Raw genomic sequence first — 25,446 nt, 5'->3', positions numbered from 1 at the left:
CAGATGAAATTACAGTAATTGTACATGGAACATGTAGTATAATAACATTTTATACAGGCAATTGTTGTTTGAGGTAAATTGTACTGATCCCTTGTAGCAATAAGGGATCGGATGTCCACAATGGCTTTTAATGAGGGATAGTTCCTGAACTGAAGAACCCTCAGTTTAATACTGTGGCCTGGCTGTCTTAGTTTGTCATCATACCCTGGCTGCATGGTTCAATGTTCATTCTATCAACCACTGGGTAGCCTGCTGAAGATCACATCATACATATAACTGGCATATTGATGTCTGGTGTTTGAATTTCCTTGTGTTCGAGTACAGTTAAAACTGTAAAGCACAGTTGGAAAAAGGTCCTGGTATCTGAGTGTCCAAGAGTGTCCTCTGAAGTGGAGCCTTACACATAGGTTAGTGGACACTGTTGCCTCAGGGAGATGGAGTCTGTCATGTCTGTGCCACATTGTTGCAGATATCAGACTCCATGATAGAAAACCGAGAGAGCTGTATCTACCTCATGTTCCAAAACGTGCCTGTCGACAAACTGAAACAGATTGATGGAAAGTAAGTTCAAAACATGGGCACGCTATAAAGATTGATAATCGATTGATATTGTCGATAGTCTATATAAAAATTGTGTTATCGATAATATCTTACATGAACTATTGTAATGAAATAAAGTTTTAAGTTAACGAAGCAGACTTGTTTTTGTCCCTGCCGAAGACGGAAAGCAACTGAATTTGTTATACCTTAAATGTCCACAAAGTAATCCATGCATTAATGTGTCACCACTCTCCAGTGACGAGAAATATGATGTTTTGTCTGAGCTTTTTGTATATGTGCTCAAAAGTTATTTATTTATCGATAATTGATCAATATTTAGTTAACGATTATCGATCTCTAAGATCTATGTAGCCAGAGCTACTGTCCATTGAAAGAACAAACTTGTCAGGAAATTCAGTATCTTTTTCTGAACAAAATATGAGTTCACTGCTGTTTCCTGATTGAAAAATGGTGTTGTGGTGCCCTATCTCAAATACAACTGGGAACATCTTGCAGCATAATGACTTCCCTCTTTTCCATCTAATTGTTAAAGTAAAACAGTCTCTGTTTTTGGTTTCATATGTCAATGCTTGCTCATAAGGGGCCACAATTTTGAATGAAGATATATGCGGAACTCACATTCAAATGAGAATTTTGTTCTAAGTTGGTGATGAGAGACCTGGGTGTCGTTTGTACAAAGCAATATTTGCGCTAAGGTGATCGTAATATACTTTAACATAGACTTGTGACTGTCTTAGCGCTAAGATTGTTTTGTCCAACGGCACTCTGGAGATGGTGATGTCGCTTCTAAAACTGAACTATGGTGGCGAACAGGTCCAGGGTATTTGTCATGTTAGAATGAGGTACAATACAGTGGATGATGGAGGCTGGTGATGTTTGAAGTAACTTGTTATGTGCCCAGGTTGCAGGATGTGCTGAAGAAGCTGGGATCAGGGGAGGAGAAGATTGACATGAAGAGGTTGCAGAGTCTCATTCACCGGAGTGTGTTGGAGTCTCTCAATAACGTGAGTACCAGATGCACTGGCAGACCCTGAGGGCAACTAGGGATTGGGTGTCCACAATGGTTTCTAATAAGTGTGGGCGGTCGGGTAGCCTAGTGGTTAAAGCGTTCACTCGTCACGCTGATGACCCAGGTTCGATTCCCGACATGGGTACAATGTGTGAAGCCCATTTCTGGTGTCCCCCACCGTGATATTGCTGGAATATTGCTAAAAGTGGCGTGAACTCACTCACTCACTCACTCACTCACTCACTCACTCACTCACTCACACTAGTCACTCACACTAGTCACTCGTGTATATGTATGTATACAATGTATATATATTTGTGTCTATTACTTTTATAGGATATTTACCATCCCAAACTGACAAATGTCATGTTTATATTGTATCAGAGACTTGATTATCATTATCAGTCCCATTGATCTGAACCAAGAAGGACTTCTTGATTGAACTATGATCTATTATTCCAGTAAATTTGTCAAGATCACCGCTCAATTCTCACTCGATCAACGATAGAGATGGATGACGTCATGTTTGTTTGTAAACACTGAAAGTAGTACCTCGTGTACCGTTCATATTTGTTTGTCTGATGATCCCAGCGAATACTGTTTAGGACTCGATTTAGCTATATAAAACATGCATTCGTGCAGCCTATTATTGAAAAATGCAGCCTAATATTTTTGTCTTCATGCAACAAGCAGGGTGTAAACTTAACACTAGCCTACTAGCCTGGGGCTAGTTACATCAAACTTCCAATTCTCTTTCTGATTAAATCCTCCTTGGGGCACTTATTGCATTTTCCTTGCTCAAGAAAATCTACATGACATAGTTGTAACCATTTTCCTTAATAAAAAATGTTACCACACAAAAAACTTCGTTTTTGTATGATATACGACCACCCTTACGGGGCCTCACCACCAACGGCGCCTCACGCCAGGGGGAGCAACTCTCACCCAAATCACTTTCCTTATGTCATCTGTAAGAGACAGACGTGTTGATTTTTCACACAAGACAAAATAAGAGAAATCTATCGTTCGACAAGAACCATGGCTGACCAAACTGTATGTATGGTACATTTCTTTCATTGCAAAGGCGTAATACCTCGCATTGTGAAGTTATAGAGTTGTAATTGACGCCACGTGCACGGTACCTTTGAATTCAAATGGCCGTAATGGCGTCCATATTGTAGTCCCACGGGCTGATACATGTAACACCAAGGCCATTAAGAAACGGCTTGGGGTTTTGTTATATCATACAGCATTGGACTACAATTTTTTCCTTTACAAAACCCAAGGTGGTGTGTTAATTTATAAACTACACTTACCTTTTTTACGGGTTTTACACCTTAGCGCGTAACACGCCCCTTTGGTGTTATAGTTAAACTACGACATTGGCTATTAGTATCGCGTTACAAATCGCATTCTACATTACGCCTTTGCTTCTAGTTTCACAATTTATGCACGTATTTTTCCGATCTTTATATCGCACTGATACACGTTAATACCCTTCCCGCCCACCTCAGAAATTACGGTCTTGTTTACAAAGACCTTCAAACTGTGTACGGGTTGTTCTAAGACAGGCACAAACGCTGCCTGATATGTCTGGCGGAGGACATTGCCTTTACCCCCCAAAAGAGACAAGTTGACTTGTTCCACTTTAAAGAGGTCTATAAAGGCGGGGGTAGATATCAGATCTACTAAGACATCCCCCCCCCCCCCTCCCCATCTAAAAAGGGTAAAAAACCTGCCGAGATTGTCTCCCCCGCTCCCTCTCCGGGGGCTGGGGGGATAAGGCTGGAGGGTCCCCGTAGTAAGCACTGCACCCTCTCCTGCACTGTCTTTGGCAGACTGTTCTGCGTTACTTAAGTCGATGATGGAGGAGGTGAAGTCTCGGCTCCGGAGGAGCTACGGGCTGAGCCTTCCCCGTTGTCGGCGCCGGACGCGGCTTCGAGATCTGTGTTATGCCCGGCGTCGGCCGAGGCAGGCCACTTGATCTCGGGGACGATCCGAGACCGGGCTTCGGCTCCGGCTCGAGGTCGCTCCCCAGCGGAGGGGTGGCGGGCGCCGGCCCGTGCACTACCGACGCACAATTTTCCCTAGCGGAGCCAGACGCCTCTTCCGAGGCCGAGGCTTTCACTAGTGGATTCGTAGCCCGGAGCCAGGGGGGTTCCCTTTGTCTCGGGGACGATCCGAGACCGAGCTTCGGCTCCGGCTCGAGGTCGCTCCCAAGCGTAGTGGTGGCGGGCGCCGGCCCGTGCACCACCGACGCACAATTTTCCCTAGCGGAGCCAGACGCCTCTTCCGAGGCCGAGGCTTCCACTAGTGGATACCTGCCCCGGAGCAAGGTTGGTTCCCTTTGTCTCGGGGACGATCCGAGACCGAGCTTCGGCTCTGGCTCGCGGTCGATCCCCAGCGTAGTGGTGGCGGGCGCCGGCTAGGCCCGTGCACTACCGACGCACAACTTTGGATACCTAGTGGATACCTAGCCCGGTGCCAGGTGGGTTCCCAGGTGGGCCGGGTGCAGAGGCACGTGCGGGACAGGATTGTCCAGGTACTGCCTCAGGTGGCTGCGCCCATGCCAGAGTCGGAGACACCCAACTTGACTAAGGTCAAGCAGGGCCGGCTGTTGCCCCCCCTTTCCCGCGTGCGGTGCGGAGTTGAAGGCTGCTTACATATGCTTCGAGGAGCAATATCATAATGCATGCCAACAGCTCCGTGTGTCCGTACACTCCGCGTATCTGTCGGCTGTACAGAGGGAGTTAGCGGGAGAGGGGCCGGTCGACTCTTCGGAGTTGGCCGCGCAACTAACGGAAGTTCAGTTATCTTACGCGGGACGCTATTCGTAGCTGTGCCTCGCAGATGATGTGCGCTGTTATGGGCATGCGCAGGCGGTGGTTTTCGGTATCTAAATACTCGACTTACACATGCCAAGACTTACTTGCTTTGCTGTATAAGAGGGTGCCACCCTCTTCCCTGGGGCTCAGCAGGTGGTCCGAGAGGCCGCTCAATGGTATACTTCCATCAAAGACTCATGAGGCCATGTTGGAGGTACTAAGCGTTAAAACCGCGTAAGCGGGCCTCTCCAATTGTCCCCCCCTACGCTAACGCACGGGTCAGACGTCCACACCTGCTTGGAAGCCGCCGCTTCCTTCAGGTATAAGGGCGCCGGGAGGAGCAAGAGAGGCACGGGCCGGGGCAAGGCAGCTGGTCGAGACCAACAGCTTATTCGCGGGGCTGGGAACGATGGGTTCCCATTAGCGCCCGAAGAGCCCCGGGTGAACCCACAGTCGCAAGTTATCGAACTGCCGACAGCCGGGGTTCACTGCCTCCAGCCGGATGTCCCCGTAGGCGGCCGACTGGCTCTATTCCTGAAGGAATCGGAGACAGTTACATCACAATCCCCGGACCCCGTCCATTTTAAGGGATGGCCATTTGCCTCGGTGGAAACATCATCCGCCCCTCCCCTTCTCCGGGATAAAGCACACTCCGGTGCCTGCTACCCGAGAGAAGGCGGAATTCCTCCGTGCCGAGGTCGACGCACTTATGAAAGCTGCGATCGAACCGGGTCCCGAGGGACAGGAAAGCGAGGGCTTCTACTCGACTTGTTTCCTAGTCACCAAACAGTGATCTCACCTGTCGAGACAGGAGAATGGCTAACGTCAATAGACTTAAATACGCCTATCTCCACATACCAATACACCCCGAGTTCAAGAAATACCTGAGGTTTTCTTTCGACGGGAGGTGTTATCAGTTCAGGGTTCTACCATTCGGGATCTTCACGGCCCCGAGGGTGTTCACCAAGCTGATGTTGAGTCCCGCCCAAGTGGCCAGGTCAAAAGGTCGGTTCTGCCATCCGTACCCCGACGACTGGTTACTAAGAGCTCTATCGCAATCCCTGAGTCAGATAGCTACACAACAAGTGATAGATATTCTGATCACGCTAGGGTGGATGGTCAGTCTCAAGAAGTCAGATCTGAGCCCCACTCAGAATCTAGTCTTCCTAGTGGCTAATTTCAACACGGTGAGAGGACGTGTATCTCTGTCACAAGATATCAAGTCCCTTAAGCGCAAGTCACACTGCTCGTACATAGCTCCAGTTACTGGACAACATGGCGGCGACAGTGGATTTGGTCTGGCGGGGCGCTTGAGAATGAGTCCCATTCAACAAGCACTCTGTCGAATTTGGGCGAACTCGGAAGATCTCGAGACTGTGCTCGAGACTCCGTATTGGCTCATTACACACCTCCAGTGGTGGACCGAGGTCGGGAATCTGTCCCGGGGGCTCCCCCTCGACACTCCCGTTCCGTCTCTCACAGTTCAAACAGACGCGTCACTCTCCGGCTGGGGAGGCGTTCTGAATGATCACACTGCCTCGGGACTATGGTCCCAGCAGGAGATCAAACTGCATATCAATGTGCTAGAACTGAGAGCGGTCAGGTTGGTGTTCCAACGCTTCCCGGGTCTGCTTCGTGGCCAAGTGGTTCGTCTAGAGATGGACAACCAAACGGCGATGACTTACATCCGGAAGCAGGGGGGAACGGCGTCTCCGTCGCTTCGACGAAAGACGTGGCAGTTCCTACTATAGTGCGACTCTCACGATATCAGGGTGCTACCTGTTTATCTCCCGGGGGTGGACAACGTCCGTATGGACGCTCTGTCTCGCCGGATCCTCGCTCCTCACGAGTGGAGGCTCGACCCGGGGATATTCGGGATTTTCTCCCTGTTATACAGGCCGTTACAGGTGGATCTGTTTGCGTCTGTGATGAATCACCAGACACCAACGTTCTGCTCCCGAGTCCACGACCCGAGGTCGGTGGCACCGGACGCCTTCCAGCTAGATTGGACGGACAGAATTCTGTGGGCATTCCCCCCAGTACCTCTGATTTCCAAGGTCCTGTCTCAGCTAAGCACTCAGCCTGCGCGACTAATTGTGCTCCTGGCACCTCTTTAGTCGGCGCAGAGTGGGTTTCAAGTAATACTCAGGTTTCTGTGTCAGCCTCCTGTTATATTACCTTTATGACCGGACCTCCTATCCCAGAACGGGGCCCTCCACCCGAATCCCAGGATTCAATGGGGGGCTTAGCCACTGTCAGGAATCGCCTCCAGAAGAGCGGTATTCCTGCACGAGTTGCAGACACAATACTGGCTTCGCGGAGAGATTCGACAAACGTTCAGTACGATAGATAGGCCTGCTATGCGCCCTGGTGTGTCGATAGAGGGATTGCAGATTTTTTTTGATTTTTTTTTCTGCAGATCTCGTATCCGTGATTGAGTTTCTCCAGTCGCGACTAGATGACGGCCTGGCCGCATCAACAGTCCGGGGTTACTCTACAGCTATCGCAGCTTTTCACGTCACTGTCGACGGGGCACTTCTGGGTGCACACCCATTAGTGCAGCGCTTTTTAGCAGGTGTGGACAGGATCCGACCGCCAGTCCGGCGGATCAGTCCCCCTTGGGACTTGTCAATCATTCTCGATTGGCTGTCCGGTCCTTCCTTTCGGGATCTGTCGTCTCTCTCTCTTCAGCTGTTGAGCTGGGAGACGGCGTTCCTTGTGGTGGTAAAGTCCGGCAGACGGGTAGGCGACATTCGTGTTATGTCAGCCGATCCCGAAATAACTGTCTTCCATGCGGTCGATAAATATCACCGGGACAGTCAGTTTTCGACTACCGGACTCTTACCGTCAAAGGGTCGCACACGCTTCCTCGTGAACGGCTCCTATTGAGCTACCTGCTCTTTCACAGCCTTCCTCGTCGGGGACCACTGCAAGACATGCTCATGTCTTGGATGTCCGCACGACTCTTAAGGCCTATATCAGCAGAAATATTGGTGTCCGTAAGGATAACCAACTATTTTGCTGTTACGGCGGTAGGAAGGTTGGCTCACCTGCGAGTAAACAATCTATCTCGAGGTGGATAGTTTCAACCATTTGTACAGCGTATACGCTTACAGGCAGGGACCCCCCTACCAGGTTGAAGGCTCATTAGGTTAGAGCAGTGGCTGCGTCAAAAGCGTACGCCGCGGCTCTGCACATTGAGCAGATCTGCTCCGCGGCTATTTGGAGCCAGCCGAGCACGATTCATCAAACCTTACCAACTCGACAAACACTCAAGCGAGCGTACTCGGTTTGGTCAGTCAGTTCTCCGAACGGGGCAAAGTTCTAATCTCTATCCGATTGAGCATTCGAGATTTTAGACAGTCCTCCGGTTATACTGCTCGGTAATGGTCCGGGTTTTATCTTCTGCGGTCGATAAATATCAGTCCTTACTACTCGATAATACTCGTATTTTGCGCACGCGCTCCTTCGATCCACGGGGACCCTCTGGCCTAGCTCAGCGCTGGTTATGGTCTCTCGTGATCTATGCCCCTATATCACTTGTTCAAAAAAAGTGTGGGGGTGGGAGGTGTTTCGAGTTCTCAACTTATGACAAGCCGCGAAAACAGGCTTTATCATAATATATGGTCGACCACGCCCTGTCTCTAGCCCCCGCCTTTCGACGGTGGTGCCTCACGATAAGGTTGGTTCCATTTATTGAACTCAATATTTTATTCTGTTGAATAATCAAATACGATGTATTTATTTACGCCTGTTGCTGACGGATGCCACTTCCTAGATTATCTTTGGGAGTCTGTCCTGATGCAATAAGTGCCCCAAGGAGGATTTAATCAGAAAGAGAATTTTACAAACCTGTAGAGGTTATGAATTCTCTGATGAAATCCTCCTTGGGGCACGGCCACCCACCTCCCCACATTCCGTCAGCATTTGACATATGGAAAGTGATTTGGGTGAGAGTTGCTCCCCCTGGCGTGAGGCGCCGTTGGTGGTGAGGCCCCGTAAGGGTGGTCGTATATCATACAAAAACGAAGTTTTTTGTGTGGTAACATTTTTTATTAAGGAAAATGGTTACAACTATGTCATGTAGATTTTCTTGAGCAAGGAAAATGCAATAAGTGCCCCAAGGAGGATTTCATCAGAGAATTCATAACCTCTACAGGTTTGTAAAAATTTCCCCATTGTTTTATCATCCCAAGGGCATGTTATCTTGACCCAGGCTAGTAAAGCTTGTGAGTTTACTTTTAACCCTGTCAAGTGCATGTCAAATTGTGCCTGACTAACCCTTACTTGTCCACACAAAATCAAACACACTCCATACCTCTAGAGTTTATGTACCATACTACATCACTAATTCCTGTGTTACGTGTAATTTGTCATGCTTTCTTAGGCTTGAACTGCCTCCTTGGTCTAGTGGTATAGCATCCGCCTGGAGAGCAGAAGGTCAGGGGTTGGATCCCCGTCCGCGTCATACCAAAAGACTTGAAAGATGGTACTTGTTGTTACCCTGTCTGGCGCTCGGCATTAAGGGGCTAAAACAAGGACTGGTCGGCTCGGAGACAGTATACTGTGTCTGAGTGGGGTATTCGTGTTAAACTACGGCATGGTATCTCAGTGGGCTAGCACTATAAATCGGCATCAGTCCGGACTAGTACAAGCAGTCACACACTCACTCGCACGCACGCATGCATGCATGAATGTGTCGCTATGTAAGTGCAATAATCTTGAGCGCAACCCTATTTCACTCCAACTGAGAGACTTACCGCCCACACCATGCTGTTGCAGGTGGAGGACCAGCCCCATGACACAATGGCGTTCATCCTGATCGGAGACTTCCTGTACGGAGACAACAAGGAGGATGTGAGTATGGAATGTAACTTACTTGTCTCAGACTAGCAGAATCGATCAAAAACACTGCTGATCATTGGTCTAGACTCAATTATTTACAGGCCCAGACTCAATTATTTACAGGCCCAGAATCAATTATTTACAGGTCCAGACTCAATTATTTACAGGTCCAGACTCAATTATTTACAGGCCCAGACTCAATTATTTAAAGGTCCAGAGTCAATTATTTACAGGTCCAGACTCAATTGTTTACATTCCTCATGATAAAGCTGTAATATTGTTGAGTGATCACCAGTTGTGAAACAATATTGAACAACTCACAAGTAGAGCAGAAATGTAATACACATCGGTCAATGCTTGAGGTCATTTAGAGGCATTTAGAAGTGATACACATGAGGATGAAAATTTATGGATGTCAAGTTCTTTATTATTCACCTGATGAATGAGTAAGTATATACCCTAAAATGCTGTGTTCCTCATAATAAAGAAGTTGACATCCATATATTCTCTTCCTTATTCAGTGCTTGTAAAAAGTGAGCTTTTTACCCTAATTTGACCAGTATTTAAGTCACAGAGTCCCAACTAAAAGAGGGACTACATTCTGGCAAATTGGCTGCCCCAGCAAGTTGGATTCAAGCTCCTCTACCAAGTGAAATTTTGGAGTTAATTATCTTGATTAATGAGGCGTTGGGGTAGCCTACTGGTTAAAGATTTCGCTTGTCACGCCAAAGTCCCTGCTTTGATTCCCCTCATGGGTCCAATGTGTGAAGCCTGTTTCTGGTGCCTCTCGAGATATTGTTGGAATATTGCTAAAAGTGGCATAAAACCATACTCACTCACTCACTATCATGATTATTACCCTTACATTGACAATGTCTCACCTTCACACATAGCTCCAAACAAACCACCCCTTTTAATGTGGGAGGATAGCTACAGGAGCTGACAATGGTGTATATTAATGCTCATGCTTTCAGTCACTAGTTTGTTTGATTTGGACAATAGCAACCTTCTTATGAGTTCTATGCTTGTCGCAAAAGGCAACTAACAAGATTGAGTGGTCAGGCTCGCTGATGTGGTAGATGCATGTCATCATATTATCTGGTCAAGACTCGATTTACAGACTTCTGTCATGTAACTGGAATATTGTGTCATGAAAGAACAAACAAACAAACAAACACTAATTTGTTTGGTCATTCATGATTATTCACAGGCCTCCATGATTTTGCTATAAACTGTGGTGTAAAACTCACTCACTGATATGGACCCGTGAAGATCCGGGGTAGAATAGGTCTTCAGCAACCCATGCTTGCAGCAAAAGGCGACTATGCTTGTTGTAAGAGGCGACTAACGGGTGGTCAGGCTCACTGTCTTGGTTGATTCATGTCATCATATCCCAATTGAGTGGATCGATGCTCATGATGTCAATCACTGGATTGTCTGGTCCAGACTCGATTATTTACAGAGCGCCGTCATATAGCTGGAATATTGCGGAGTGTGGCGTTAAGCAACAAACCAACCAAACCAAACCACTGATATGTATGAGATACCATGGAGTGAGCTGATGTGTTGATAGTGTTGTGGTCATGCTACAGCTGGACATCCGGGTCAACTCCATCAACAACTACAAGAAGATGAAGGACGAGACAGAGGACTTCTGGGTGGAGCTGCTCAGCACCTACTTTGTGGACAAACCCACGGTCACAGTGAGTCAATCCTGGATAGTTTTAAATCACCTGGCTCAAAGTAAAGTGAGCTTGTGTCATGGCCTGTTTGTCCGGCATCCAATGTCAGTGTCTTTAAACATCTTGTCAGTACCTACTGGACCAATCAAACTGCACATGCTTTTCCCACTAGTTATGATAGCTGAATTGGATCAAGAGGTTCGAATCCAAGTTTCAATGTGGCTGTCATGGCAAACACATTTTGATACCTATGTATGGCCATTTTTGCTCAAAATGTAATGAAATTTGTATTTTGTGTAGTTAGTATGAATTGCAAATTGTTTAATTCCAATTTGGAAATTGTTACTAACATATGCTGCAGACATAGGGCAGAATATCAACCTCCGAGGGGGTCTAGAACAGTCATTGTAGGGGGAAGGCCAGACATTTTACAGTGTGTGGTCCACATTCTATGAAACGCAGTTGTTAGGTATCCTGCTGTAAAGACTCACACTACTAGTAGTCCCAACATGGCAACAAGATGTCTTCAAAGTCAGTAAACCCAGTGTAGTTTTCATTTCCAAACTATGATTTTACCACCAAGTTATTTCAGTTTAGATGGAGCAAAATCCATACACTCCAATGAAGTTTCTGAAATAAGAGGTGCATTTATCACTGATCCAATTACGTCCATGTTGGCTGTATGGCCGTTACCTTTTATGTCTTTCACTGTGAGCAGTTTGATGGTAAATCGTTTATGTTTTGGGTGGCAAACAGATTCTTGGTGGTATTGGTGGTACCAGCTACTACTTATTGTAAGCCCTATCAGACAGAAATATCATTGAGATGTTAGGTTGAGTTCAGTACACTCTAATGAATTAGTGGTAACCCACGGCAATATCTGTAAAAAAGGAAAGTTTGTTAAAGGAAACATAGGACACCAATATAGCTGAAGAAATTATGATCATGATGTTTTTCATTATTCTGTGAACAAGGAACCAAGGTAATTTGAATCTGATCTTGTGCCCCCCCAAGGGGGCGGTCGGGTAGCCTAGTGGTTAAAGTGTTCGCTCGTCACGCTGAAGACCCGGGTTCAATTCCCGACATGGGTACAATGTGTAAAGCCCATTTCTGGTGTCCCCCGCTGTGATATTGCTGGAATATAGCTAAAAGCGGTGTTAAACCATACTCACTCACTCATTCAATTGTGCCCCCCAAAAAAGTCTGTCTGTCTGTCCATGTATTAACTGAACATGGTAATATTCCTTCTTTAAAAACCTGGTATTGCCTGCTTGTCTCGGTCAATATCAGTTTCTAGGCTCCATAAAACATGGTATTGCCCTTGTCAGTGGTCAGTAGTTGATAATCGTGTTGTCAGGTGTTATAGAGATTTGATTCCGTCAGGTTGTCGGCACGCCCAGCAAGTCGCTAATGGAAGACATGGGGAAGACAGAGAAGGAGAGGGTGGCTGCACAGAGGAAGAAGCTGGGGGAAGATGGCTTGTCTAATTTGGGGAAGTTACTGGAGAAGGCCACCAAGGAAAATGAGGTAACAACGAGAAGGGATAACAGCGGAATGTGTCTGTGTATGATGCTCAGATTTGTTGTAGATTCAGCATCTGTGTTGAAGAACTTTGTACCACAATAAGGTCAGGGAAGATGTGATACTCGCGAGAAATTTGTCGGTGAAGCTGAATTTTTATATGTGTGTCTCTTCATGCCAGATTGAAGCCCCTGAGGATCTGTTGACAAGTGTAACAGTTCCTGATGTCGGCAGTATACAGTTCCATCCCATAATTCCAGCAGCAAACCTCAGTAAGGAGGCAGCAAACAAGATTCCTGAGTTCCCATTGGCTGAAATTCCATACAAATTCCAGCTAGATCACATTCACACAAATTTTGTCCAGGTAATCCTTTATGTCATATCAATATTTGTTTGTCTCTGTCAACTCATTTTATGGCCTCTCAATAGAAGGAACATTATGCCTACTCATCTTTAGCTATCCTGATTAAAAGTCAGGTGAGCGTATGTGGTCTGTTTGTCCAGGATCTGGTTTGTGTCATCCTGCATGTGGTGTCCTGCATAGACCAATGAAGCCGAAACCTAACATGTTGGTTCCCATCGATAATGACACCCCAGTTTGTTCAACATGGATGCATTTTGACCTTCTTGACCCCTGTGTTTTGACCATGCTCTCTGTTTACTTATTTGGCTCTGTGGGGCGGTCGGGTAGCCTAGTGGTTAAAGTGTTCGCTCGTCACGTCGAAGACCTAGGTTCGATTCCCGACATGGGTACAATGTGTGAAGCCCATTTCTGGTGTCCCCTGCCGTGATATTGCTGGAATAATGCTTAAAGCGGCGTAAAACCAAACTCACTCACTCACTATTTGGCTCTGTAAACTTCTCTCTGAAATTATATTTTATTCCTCATTATTTATGCATAAAATCAGCGGTAGAAATTAACATTTTTAGTCCACTCTTCCTTATAATGATAACATACAGGAAAAACCTTAAAGGCAAACGTGTACTAGTCCTTATGATACCTTTACTATTGGGGAGTTTGGCAAGGACTAATAGTCAAAAGTGCCAATTTCTAACACTGAAAATATTTGAATATATGCTGCATGTTAAGTAGCTGTCTTGTTGACAACATACCCAGGTGAGCTACAGCGCTTGGCAATATTTTATACGCAGGCTCTATGAGTTCTGTACATAAGATTAAGGACTCCTCTATAACTGAAATATTGTTCAGAAGCCTAACTCAACAATTACTTGTGTATTTTTTCAAATCATGAAATTACAACTATCTTGGGTAGGCCATCCTACATTACCAGGTGTGTTATATCTCCATCTGATAAATACCCTGAACACGTTCTTCATATACTCTTTTTGAGCACAATTCAAATGGCATCACATTAACAATAGCCTTGAAATCAAATTACTCTCTGGAGCGGGAATATAATCTTGTGCTGAGATAAGAAAGATGGAGGAGATGGATAAGAAAGACTTATGCAATAACTCTGTGGATGAGAACGGGTACGGGCATATGGTCTGCAAATATGATGTGTTGGATAATAATGTAGGCACATATGCATAAGTATTTTTATTTTACTTTATTAAACCAAACAAGAATTGTCTTTTTACCAGATTGTAGCTTTACTGGATTCAAGCGCTCTACCGCAGAAACTCAAGTATTACCTCCCTTTGTTCTGTGAAGCCCTGTTGGAGAGTCCAGTGCTGCGAGATGGAAGTGAGTGTATTAAGTCAGATTAGCACATTGTCGCGATGCATCATGTGCTCACACTCAGGAGCACATGAACCAGAGAGGCATGTTATGCCATGAACGGCAGCATACAATCAACCAAGTCACTAAGCCTGACCATCTGATCAATTTGTCACCTCATACCACAAGCATAGGTTGTTGGGGTCATTTTCTGTATCATTCATAGAGGTGATTGCCCAGCTAGAGGGAGACACGTTGTCCTCCATTGTGGGGCTCAGTGTACGAGGTGGCAAGTTTTAACTGATGTGTTTGTGTCTACAGAGCTGGTGTCCCATGAGGAGGTGATTGCCCAGCTAGAGGCAGACACACTGTCCTCCAGTGTGCGGCTCGGTGTACGAGGTGGCAAGTTCTAACTGATGTGTTTGTGTCTACAGAGCTGGTGTCCCATGAGGAGGTGATTGCCCAGCTAGAGGCAGACACGATGTCCTCCAGTGTGGGGCTCGGTGTACGAGGTGGCAAGTTCTAACTGATGTGTTTATGTCTACAGAGCTGGTGTCCCATGAGGAGGTGATTGCCCAGCTAGAGGCAGACACGTTGTCCTCCAGTGTGGGGCTCGGTGTACGAGGTGGCAAGTTCTAACTGATGTGTTTATGTCTACAGAGCTGGTGTCCCATGAGGAGGTGATTGCCCAGCTAGAGGCAGACACGTTGTCCTCCAGTGTGGGGCTCGGTGTACGAGATGGCAAGTTCTAACTGATGTGTTTATGTCTACAGAGCTGGTGTCCCATGAGGAGGTGATTGCCCAGCTAGAGGCAGACACGTTGTCCTCCAGTGTGGGGCTCGGTGTACGAGATGGCAAGTTCTAACTGATGTGTTTATGTCTACAGAGCTGGTGTCCCATGAGGAGGTGATTGCCCAGCTAGAGGCAGACACGTTGTCCTCCAGTGTGGGGCTCGGTGTACGAGGTGGCAAGTTCTAACTGATGTGTTTGTGTCTACAGAGCTGGTGTCCCATGAGGAGGTGATTGCCCAGCTAGAGGCGGACACGTTGTCCTCCAGTGTGGGGCTCGGTGTACGAGGTGGCAAGTTCTAACTGATGTGTTTGTGTCTACAGAGCTGGTGTCCCATGAGGAGGTGATTGCCCAGCTAGAGGCGGACACGTTGTCCTCCAGTGTGGGGCTTGGTGTACGAGGTGGCAAGTTCTCATGTGGATCATTCCCTCAGGTGTCAAGTATTGAGTTGAAGGTAAGGCAGGAGAAGGAAGCAGTACATACAACTCAGATGGGGACATAATGCGTTTATTCACTCTCTGTCCTCAACCTGCCCTCAACCTGCTCCATTTTCAATGTCTTGCATGGCGTATCTAGAACTAGGTTCGTTTAAGCTTGAAAAGATCTGGAATTTGGCAGTCCAGTCTTTCAATGGCTGAAAGAGTTGAATCACTGATGTAGGGTCTTTCATAGTGTATTTGGATAGACAATGCATGGAGCCATTCAAACAATGAAATAAGTAGGAATGTATGATGTACACATTGCATGTTGTCTGTGTCAGGTGGAGGAAGACAAGTACAGTCAGGGAATCTCCTGGCTGAAGGAGCTGCTCTATCAGACTCAGTTCACAGCCGACAGACTGAAGATCATCGCCAACAGGATGACCAATGATATCGCAGCTTACAAACGCAGCGGCTTCCGAATAGTTCGAACTCTCATCAATGAGGTTCTCTACAAGAAGAGTGAGTTATAAAAATGATATTTTAGCGGTGGTTAGTTGTGAAATATAAGGGCGTTAAGTGTTTCTTTAATAATTATTACAACCCAAAATGAAATTATCTCGTGCCTGTGACTTGATGCTGTATGTGTATATGGCATGTCCTGGTAGTGTCCACAATATGTCAATGTGTCTTGTGCCAACTAGATTGTCCCTAAAGAGTCAATGAGTCTGAATGTTGCCGCTTTTACCAATATTCCAGCAATATCATGATAGGGGACACCAGAAATGGGCTTTACACTCTATAACCATGTGGGGACAGCAGGACAGGGTATGGGGCGGTCGGGTAGCCTAGTGGTTAAGGCGTCCACTCATCACGCCAAAGACCCGAGTTCGATTCCCGACATGGGTACAATGTGTGAAGCCCATTCCCGGTGTCCCCTGCCATGATATAGCTGGAATATTGCTAAAAGCGGCGTAAAAGCAAACTCATTCACTCACTCATGACAGGGTAGCGCTGTAACCACTAGGCTACCACACCACCCTATCCAATAGGAAGATCAAGCATTACACTGTTCTCAGCAGGGCAGCAACATGATGTCATATCACTTCATATGGCCGATCCAGGATCGGGTGGTCAGACTCACTGACGTGGTTGATGCATGTCATCATTTCCCAATTGTGGTGATTGATGCTCAGGATGTCAATCACTAGATTGTCTGGTCCAGACTCGATTATTTACAGACCGCCGTCATATAACTGGAATATGGCTGAGTGCGGCGTTAAACAACACACAAACAAAATCACATGGCCAATCAGCATCTAGAATTGTTAAACTGTACTTGTGCAAATATGAGAAGGTTATTATCATCCATTGTTGATGACATTACACATCAAAATGTTACATCATCTGAACAAAGGGTTGACTCCAGTGTAGTTTTCGTTAAGGGTTTCAAACGTTTTCCTTCATTTTAAAATATGTTACTCCCACATGACACTAACAAACAGTAATATTTTTGAAAGATTGTTCAAAATCACTTTCTTAAAACAAAGTGACAATACATCATAAACAGAATATAGTACTGGAAACTCAGAATTACACGTATCTCTCTCATGAATCTATGCTGTCCATTGCCGAAGACTTACACCTTTAGTACTGGAAAGATAATGTGTAATTCCTTCTTGGTTGTTTTCTAATTAGTCAACTGTCACTCTGACATTAGCCAGGAGTGTCACATGCACTTGCTGCCTATAGACTGATTAAATAAAGAGAGTAAACATAAGGTTTGGCTATGTTTTGGAGAAGACAAATGATTTTTCTGAAAGTGAGCCAAAGTCATTGTGTGAGCAAGCAACAGCGTGTGGTCTTGTGGGGCTGTGGTGGTGCGTTGTTGTTGAGCTGAAGTCTGTGTTTGTGTGTACAGACTGCAACAGTGTGGTGGCCAGCATCTTTCGCCAGCTGGACTTCCTTACACAGCTGTCCAAGACCCTTGAGACTGACCCTAACAAGGTAGGTGGTGGAGGGGAGAGACTGACCCCAACAAGGTAGACAGGGGGAGGGGGAGACTGACCCCAACAAGGTAGACAGGGGGAGGGGGAGACTGACCCCAACAAGGTAGGTGGTGGAGGGGAGAGACTGACCCCAACAAGGTAGACAGGGGGAGGTGAGAGACTGAACCCAACAAGGTAGGCAGGGGGAGGGGAGAGACTGACCCCAACAAGGTAAACAGGGGGAGGGGAGAGACTGACACCAACAAGGTAGGCAGGGGGAGGGGAGAGACTGACACCAACAAGGTAGACAGGGGGAGGGGAGAGACTGACACCAACAAGGTAGGCAGGGGGAGGGGAGAGACTGACACCAACAAGGTAGACAGGGGGAGGGGAGAGACTGACACCAACAAGGTAGGCAGGGGGAGGGGGGAGACAGACACCAACAAGGTAGGTGGTGGAGGGGAGAGACTGAACCCAACAAGGTAGGCAGGGGGAGGGGAGAGACAGACACCAACAAGGTAGACAGGGGGAGGGGAGAGACTGACACCAACAAGGTAGACAGGGGGAGGGGAGACTGACCCCAACAAGGTAGACAGGGGGAGGGGAGAGACTGACACCAACAAGGTAGGCAGGGGGAGGGGAGAGACTGAACCCAACAAGGTAGGCAGGGGGAGGGGGGAGACTGACACCAACAAGGTAGGCAGGGGGAGGGGAGAGACTGACACCAACAAGGTAGGCAGGGGGAGGGGGGAGACAGACATCAACAAGGTAGGCAGGGGGAGGGGAGAGACTGACCCCAACAAGGTAGGTTGTGGGCGGGGGGAGACTGACCCCAACAAGGTAGACCGGGGGATGGGAGAGTCAGAAGATTAGAAAATAACAAGATAATTGTCTATGTTGCCATGTGTGCGGTGATAGGCCAGGATGAACACATGCATTTTGGTTATTATTTTTCACTTAGTGAAGGTCAGCAGAAATCTGTACATTAATATGGAACAAAAGTTTGTAAAGTGTGGATCTTTAAAAAAAACCTCTTATCAGCTGATTGTCATTTGATGTAATTTTGCTGTCATTCTTCAGAACTAGTTACCATGTCTCTACACTGACACGATGTGGCTGTAACAATGTAGACTATAATGATGATAATGATGATAATGATTACTCATGTTGTGCAGGTTATCGAGGATATCGAGAGTCTACGTAAGATGCTGGCCATGCCCGGCAACATCCGTATCCACATGTCAGCTGATGTCAAGAAGTTGGCCAAACAGAAACCGTTGTTGCCATGGAAACAGTTTGTTGATAGCAAGGAATGTGGAGACAGCAACAGGTAATATCCTTCCCAGAATACATTGCATGTATAGGTGTTGGTTGACAGGTGGCACAGTCGCTGAAGGTGTCGCACGTTAATGTTATTTATTTCTCAGTCCTATAATTGGGAAGATATCCATGGGTAAAACCTTTTGGAAATGGATACAACAATTTTAAAAATAGAAGCAATATTGTTCACTAATTTGTACATTAGGGCTTATGTCAAGAGACTGATTATCATTGTCTGATGTATGTTTAATGGCACTAGTACACCAACACCCATTGCTAGTCGTGACTAAATCATCCCAATTGCGTGGATCGATGCTCATGATATCAATCACTGGATTGTCTGGTCCAGACTCGATTATTTACAGACCGCCGTCATATAACTGGAATATTGATGTTAAACAATAAACAAACAAACAAACAAACATTACATCCTTACATGGCTATGGAATCAGGTGATTCCACAATGGGCATTCCTGGTTTTAATAGAATTGGTCCCAGCAACCAATGCTTGTCGAGAGTTGAGACTTAGTCAATCAGATGGTCAGGCTTGATGACTTGGTTGACTTCAGTGTACACCAATGGCTCGTATCAATCAGTGGATTGTCTGTCCGAACTTTATTATTTACAGACAATTGCCATATAGCTGGAGTATTGCTGAGTGCAGCGTTAAACAACAAACATACATACCTAACTTACTGCCTCGGTGGTCTAGTGGTAGAGTGTCCGCCCGGAGAGAGGAAGGTGCGGGGTTTGATCCCCAGCCGCATCATACCAAAAGATGTAAAAGATGGTACTTGTTGTTACCCAGCCTGGTGCTCAGCATTAGGGGTTAAAACAAGGAATGGTCAGCTCGGAGTCAGTATACTGTGTGTGATGGGATATTCATGTTAACCTGCGGCATGGAATCTCAGTGGGCTAGCCCTATAAAATTGGCATTAGTCCAGACTAGTACAAGCAGCCACACACACACATGTACGTCGCTTTTTAAGTGCAGTAATCTTGGACGCAATGTTGAACTCAATTTCACCTCACCTCACATACATACATAACGTAATAGAATGTTTAGAAGATGCTGAACTGTTACAGCTGTGTTGAGAGGACCAGTGCGTACATCCAGTCGTACGAGGAGAGCAGCAAGAAGCGCCTGCTGGTGGGGGTTGGGTCCGTGGAGTCGGCCTACTTCATCCAGGTCGTGCCGTGTGTGTCGGACTTCCACCACGCGGACCTGCCAGCCATCATGGTGTTTATACAGTACATGACACAACTGGAAGGACCAATGTGGAGGCAGATCCGTGGCCTGGGTCTCGCCTACAACTACAGGTCAGTACTCATACGTTTTACATCACCTCACTTTTGAGGGTTTATGTGAGATTTATGATGTTGGGGTTTTTTTTGTGGAAAATTTGGGTTTGGTTGTGTTAGAAATACATGCGACTGACATGTAAGCAGTAATGAACAATTGCTTTCTTATATGGACTAAAATACCTTGTAGGACTTGTACAGTAAACCTCAGTTGTTTTGCATACTTCTAAAGATAAGACCCAAAGGAGAAGACACTTTTTGGGGGCTATGTTACACCATTGTAATCATTGTAATCTTGTAACCATCTTAACCCTGATACTAGTACTGGATCCCTAAGTGTATGAAAGTTCAGCATGCTAAAGAAGAAACAGACGAGCCCAAATATTAAATGATGCATCATTTTTTGATGATATCCTGTCAAGATGGCATCATAGCATCAGTGTCTTCGTATATGATGACCTAAGTCTTGAATCAGGGGAAGATGGGATTCTGCATGTCTGTCACAAGGGAGACAATCTGCCAGCGATTAGACACCCGCCATAGTTCTGATTGGTCCCTGTGTTTGTCCTCCATTGCAGCATGTATGTGAAGCCGGACACAGGGCTGCTGTACTTTGTGTTGTCCAAGTCCACGCACCTCGTCAACGCCTACAAGGAGGGCCGGGACATAGTGGTCAGTATACACAGTGTGGGGGTCAACAGAGGCTGACCAGTGTTATGTCAAAACAAATTCCCAAATGAGAATTCCAAAGTTCCCAATTAAGATTTTTCTATTGTGTTAGCTTTGCAAAGGTGTATTTTATTTGTCGATAACAGTACAACAATTGGAAAAGGCAATGCTAAAATGCCTATGAATTTAAGAAAATACTATTTCAAACTACCCAAAGTGTAGACAATGTGATGCATTTTCCCTGTTTGCCTGCAGCATGGACGTCATTTGGGGCATTCCTGAATCAAATGTTCCTGGAAGCGTTTGTCGTGCTAATGGTTGTCAGCACACCTGAAGGTTGTCAGCACACCTGATGGTTGTCAGCACACCTGATGGTTACCAGCACACCTGATGGTTGTCAACACACCTGATGGTTGTCAGCACACCTGATGGTTGTCAGCACACCTGATGGCTGTCAGCACACCTGATGGCTGTCAGCACAACAGATGGTTGTCAGCACACCTGATGGTTGTCAGCACACCTGATGGTTGTCAGCACAACAGATGGTTGTCAGCACACCTGATGGTTGTCAGCACACCTGATGGTTGTCAGCACACCTGATGGTTGTCAGTACCCCTGATGGTTGTCAGCACAACAGATGGTTGTCAGCACACCTGATGGTTATCAGTACCCCTGATGGTTGTCAGCACACCTGATGGTTGTCAACACACCTGATGGTTGTCCGCACACCTGATGGTTGTCAGCACACCTGATGGTTACCAGCACACCTGATGGTTGTCAACACACCTGATGGTTGTCAGCACACCTGATGGTTGTCAGCACACCTGATGGCTGTCAGCACACCTGATGGCTGTCAGCACAACAGATGGTTGTCAGCACACCTGATGGTTGTCAGCACACCTGATGGTTGTCAGCACAACAGATGGTTGTCAGCACACCTGATGGTTGTCAGCACACCTGATGGTTGTCAGCACACCTGATGGTTGTCAGCACACATGATGGTTGTCAGCACACCTGATGGTTGTCAGCACACCTGATGGTTGTCAGCACACCTGATGGTTGTCAGCACAACAGATGGTTGTCAGCACACATGATGGTTGTCAGCACACCTGATGGTTGTCAGCACACCTGATGGTTGTCAGCACAACAGATGGTTGTCAGCACACCTGATGGTTGTCAGCACACCTGATGGTTGTCAGCACACCTGATGGTTGTCAGCACACCTGATGGCTGTCAGCACACCTGATGGCTGTCAGCACACCTGATGGTTGTCAGCACACCTGATGGTTGTCAGCACACCTGATGGTTGTCAGCACAACAGATGGTTGTCAGCACAACAGATGGTTGTCAGCACACCTGATGGTTGTCAGCACACCTGATGATTTTCAGCACACCTGAAGGCCAGGCTTATTGCTCATGCCTTCCACCAATGATTGTGTGGCCCAGTTTGTTCATCTACATGCCTCCATGTTGTTGCTGGAATACACTGTAGACATGACTCTATGCCTGTACAGATGGGTTACATCAACGGCAGCAATGAGCTGTCTGAAGTGGACCTGGAGTCGGCTCGGAGCAGCCTCATCTTCGAGATCATCGAGCAGGAGAAGACGGTGTCAGATGTGTGTATGGAGTCCATGCTGTCCTACTTCAGACAGGTCGACCACAACTACAACAAGTGAGATGACATACATGCTCAGCACATAATGCATTCACATCCTCAGCATATTATACATTCATATGCTTAATACATGGTACATTCACATGCTTACTACATTATACGTTCACATGCTCACTACATGATACATTCACATGCTTACTAAATGATACATTCACATGCTTACTACATTATACATTTACATCCTCAGTACATTATACATTCACATGCTTAATACATGGTACATTCACATGCTTACTACATTATACATTCACGTGCTCACTACATGATACATTCACATGCTTACTAAATGATACATTCACATGCTTACTACATTATACATTTACATCCTCACTACATTATACATTCACATGCTTACTACATTATACATTCACATGCTTACTACATTATACATTCACATGCTTACTACATTATACATTCACATGCTTACTACATGATACATTTACGTCCTCAGTACATTATACATTCACATGCTTGCTACATTATACATTCACATGCTTACTACATTATACATTCACATGCTTACTACATTATACATTTACGTGCTTACTACATTATACATTCACATGCTTACTACATTATACATTCACATGCTTACTACATTATACATTCACATGCTTACTACATTATACATTTACGTGCTTACTACATTATACATTTACGTGCTTACTACATTATACATTTACGTGCTTACTACATTATACATTTACATCCTCACTACATTATACATTCACATGCTTACTACATTATACATTCACATGCTTACTACATTATACATTCACATGCTTACTACATTATACATTCACATGCTTACTACATTATACATTTACGTGCTTACTACATTATACATTTACGTGCTTACTACATGATACATTCACATGCTTACTACATGATACATTTACATACTTACTACATTATACATTTACGTGCTTACTACATGATACATTCACATGCTTACTACATGATACATTTACATGCTTACTACATGATACATTTACATGCTTACTACATGATACATTTACATGCTTACTACATGATACATTTACATGCTTACTACATTATACATTCACATGCTTACTACATAGTACATTTACATGCTTACTACATGGTACATTTACATGCTTACTACATGGTACATTTACATGCTTACTACATTATACATTCACATGCTTACTACATGGTACATTTACATGCTTACTACATGATACATTTACATGCTTACTACATGATACATTCACATGCTTACTACATGATACATTCACATGCTTACTACATGATACATTCACATGCTAACTACATGATACATTTACATGCTTACTACATGATACATTCACATGCTTACTACATGATACATTCACATGCTTACTACATTATACATTCACATGCTTACTACATGATACATTTACATGCTTACTACATGATACATTCACATACTTACTACATTATACATTCACATACTTACTACATTATACATTCACATACTACATCATACATTCACATGCTTACTACATTATACATTCACATACTTACTACATTATACATTCACATACTTACTACATCATACATTCACATACTTACTACATCATACATTCACATACTTACTACATTATACATTCACATACTTACTACATTATACATTCACATACTTACTACATTATACATTCACATACTTACTACATCATACATTCACATACTTACTACATGATACATTCACATACTTACTACATTATACATTCACATACTTACTACATCATACATTTACATGCTTACTACATTATACATTCACATACTTACTACATTATACATTCACATACTTACTACATCATACATTCACATACTTACTACATTATACATTCACATACTTACTACATCATACATTCACATACTTACTACATTATACATTCACATACTTACTACATTATACATTCACATGCTTACTACATTATACATTCACATACTTACTACATTATACATTCACATACTTACTACATTATACATTCACATCCTCAGTGAAGTCATACAGTGAAGTCAGTGCAGCGTACATTATTTAGCAGTGTTCCTTATAAATGAAATTTATGAATGATTGAAAATATAACAAATGAAAGTTGTTTGTGATATGTGATACACAAAGTGAGAATAATGACACAAACATGTTTCATATTTGCTGATTTAGCAATATCTTGGCACGTAATGTATGCAGATCTCAGATGTATTGATAATCTTGAATCCAACTGTTCAACTGACATTCTTCAGATCTATGTTGGAGAAGGTTGCCAAGGTAACAGTTGCTGACCTGAAGCGAGTGGGGTCACAGTACATCGCCAGCCTGTTTGACCCGGAGAAGTTCCGCTGCGCAGTCTGCGTCAACCCATCGAAGGTGGATGAGGTTGTCAAAGAATTCAAGGAGTGAGTTTAGCTGATCATTGCTGTCCAGTAGTAGTCTTCTCTGTTAAAGTACCATCAAGTAGATCAATTGAGAGAGGGTTGGGAAACTAATAGCCTGTCCAGCATCAATCTCATTAAAATCAGACCTCAGTTCTCGCTGCCGCTAAACAAAGATCTCAGGACATCCCATTAGGGGTCACGTCAGAACGACCTTTCATCTGACCAATCAGAGCGTCGCTTACCAGATTATGAAAGTAACAGTCAGAATGTGATTTCTAATCATCCAACCTCGAAAACTTTAACATGGGGTATTCCGAAAGATAGTTACGGGTTTAACGACTGAATCCACACAATCTAGACAATCTATTAGCCATTCCAGAATGTTCTTTTGTTCAGGTTTCAAATTTGTAATCGAGAATTTGTCAAAATATGTTTCAATGCGTAGTCGCCAATTTGAAATTAGTGCCGTAAGGCACAAGAAAGCTGCCTTCTGATTGGTCATTTCATTGGTTGGTCGAAGTTCGCGCAAGGTCGTTCTGACGTGACCCGTAATGGGATGTCCTCAGATCATTGTTTAGCGGTAGCGAGAACTACGATCTGATTTTAATGAGATTGGACCAGCATACTCTAGAAGTAAGATATTAGGCAATATTCATCCTCGATCCAAAATATGTTTTTAGAGCAGCAGTGAGTGATGCTAAGTGCATTCTGCGCCTATGGTAAAGCTCACAGGTTGCTCAACATAGAGGGAATTCTTTGGATGAAATATTGGTGC

At 45.0% G+C, this 25,446-nt stretch overlaps 1 protein-coding gene across 1 annotated transcript in view; it reads left to right on the top strand.

The window, feature by feature from the left end:
• LOC139459874 (uncharacterized protein C05D11.1-like) overlaps positions 1-25,446 on the top strand; it is a 38,450-nt gene that overhangs the window by 11,063 nt on the left and 1,941 nt on the right. Inside the window, exons 8-22 of the mRNA XM_071241586.1 lie at positions 470-561; positions 1,463-1,565; positions 9,178-9,252; positions 10,833-10,943; positions 12,306-12,449; positions 12,625-12,807; positions 14,049-14,151; positions 15,237-15,367; positions 15,674-15,854; positions 17,254-17,339; positions 18,496-18,650; positions 19,727-19,960; positions 20,521-20,614; positions 22,126-22,286; positions 24,540-24,692. Coding sequence (XP_071097687.1) covers positions 470-561; positions 1,463-1,565; positions 9,178-9,252; positions 10,833-10,943; positions 12,306-12,449; positions 12,625-12,807; positions 14,049-14,151; positions 15,237-15,367; positions 15,674-15,854; positions 17,254-17,339; positions 18,496-18,650; positions 19,727-19,960; positions 20,521-20,614; positions 22,126-22,286; positions 24,540-24,692 — 2,006 coding nt within the window. The remainder of the gene's footprint in view (positions 1-469; positions 562-1,462; positions 1,566-9,177; positions 9,253-10,832; positions 10,944-12,305; positions 12,450-12,624; positions 12,808-14,048; positions 14,152-15,236; positions 15,368-15,673; positions 15,855-17,253; positions 17,340-18,495; positions 18,651-19,726; positions 19,961-20,520; positions 20,615-22,125; positions 22,287-24,539; positions 24,693-25,446) is intronic.

Source organism: Haliotis cracherodii, unplaced genomic scaffold, assembly GCF_022045235.1.
Source record: "Haliotis cracherodii isolate W230 unplaced genomic scaffold, xgHalCrac1.p SCAF_13, whole genome shotgun sequence".
NCBI classification, from domain to species: Eukaryota; Metazoa; Mollusca; class Gastropoda; order Lepetellida; family Haliotidae; genus Haliotis; species Haliotis cracherodii.
The sequence above is the reverse complement of the archived record's forward strand: the minus strand, read 5'-3'. Positions and strand labels throughout refer to the sequence as shown.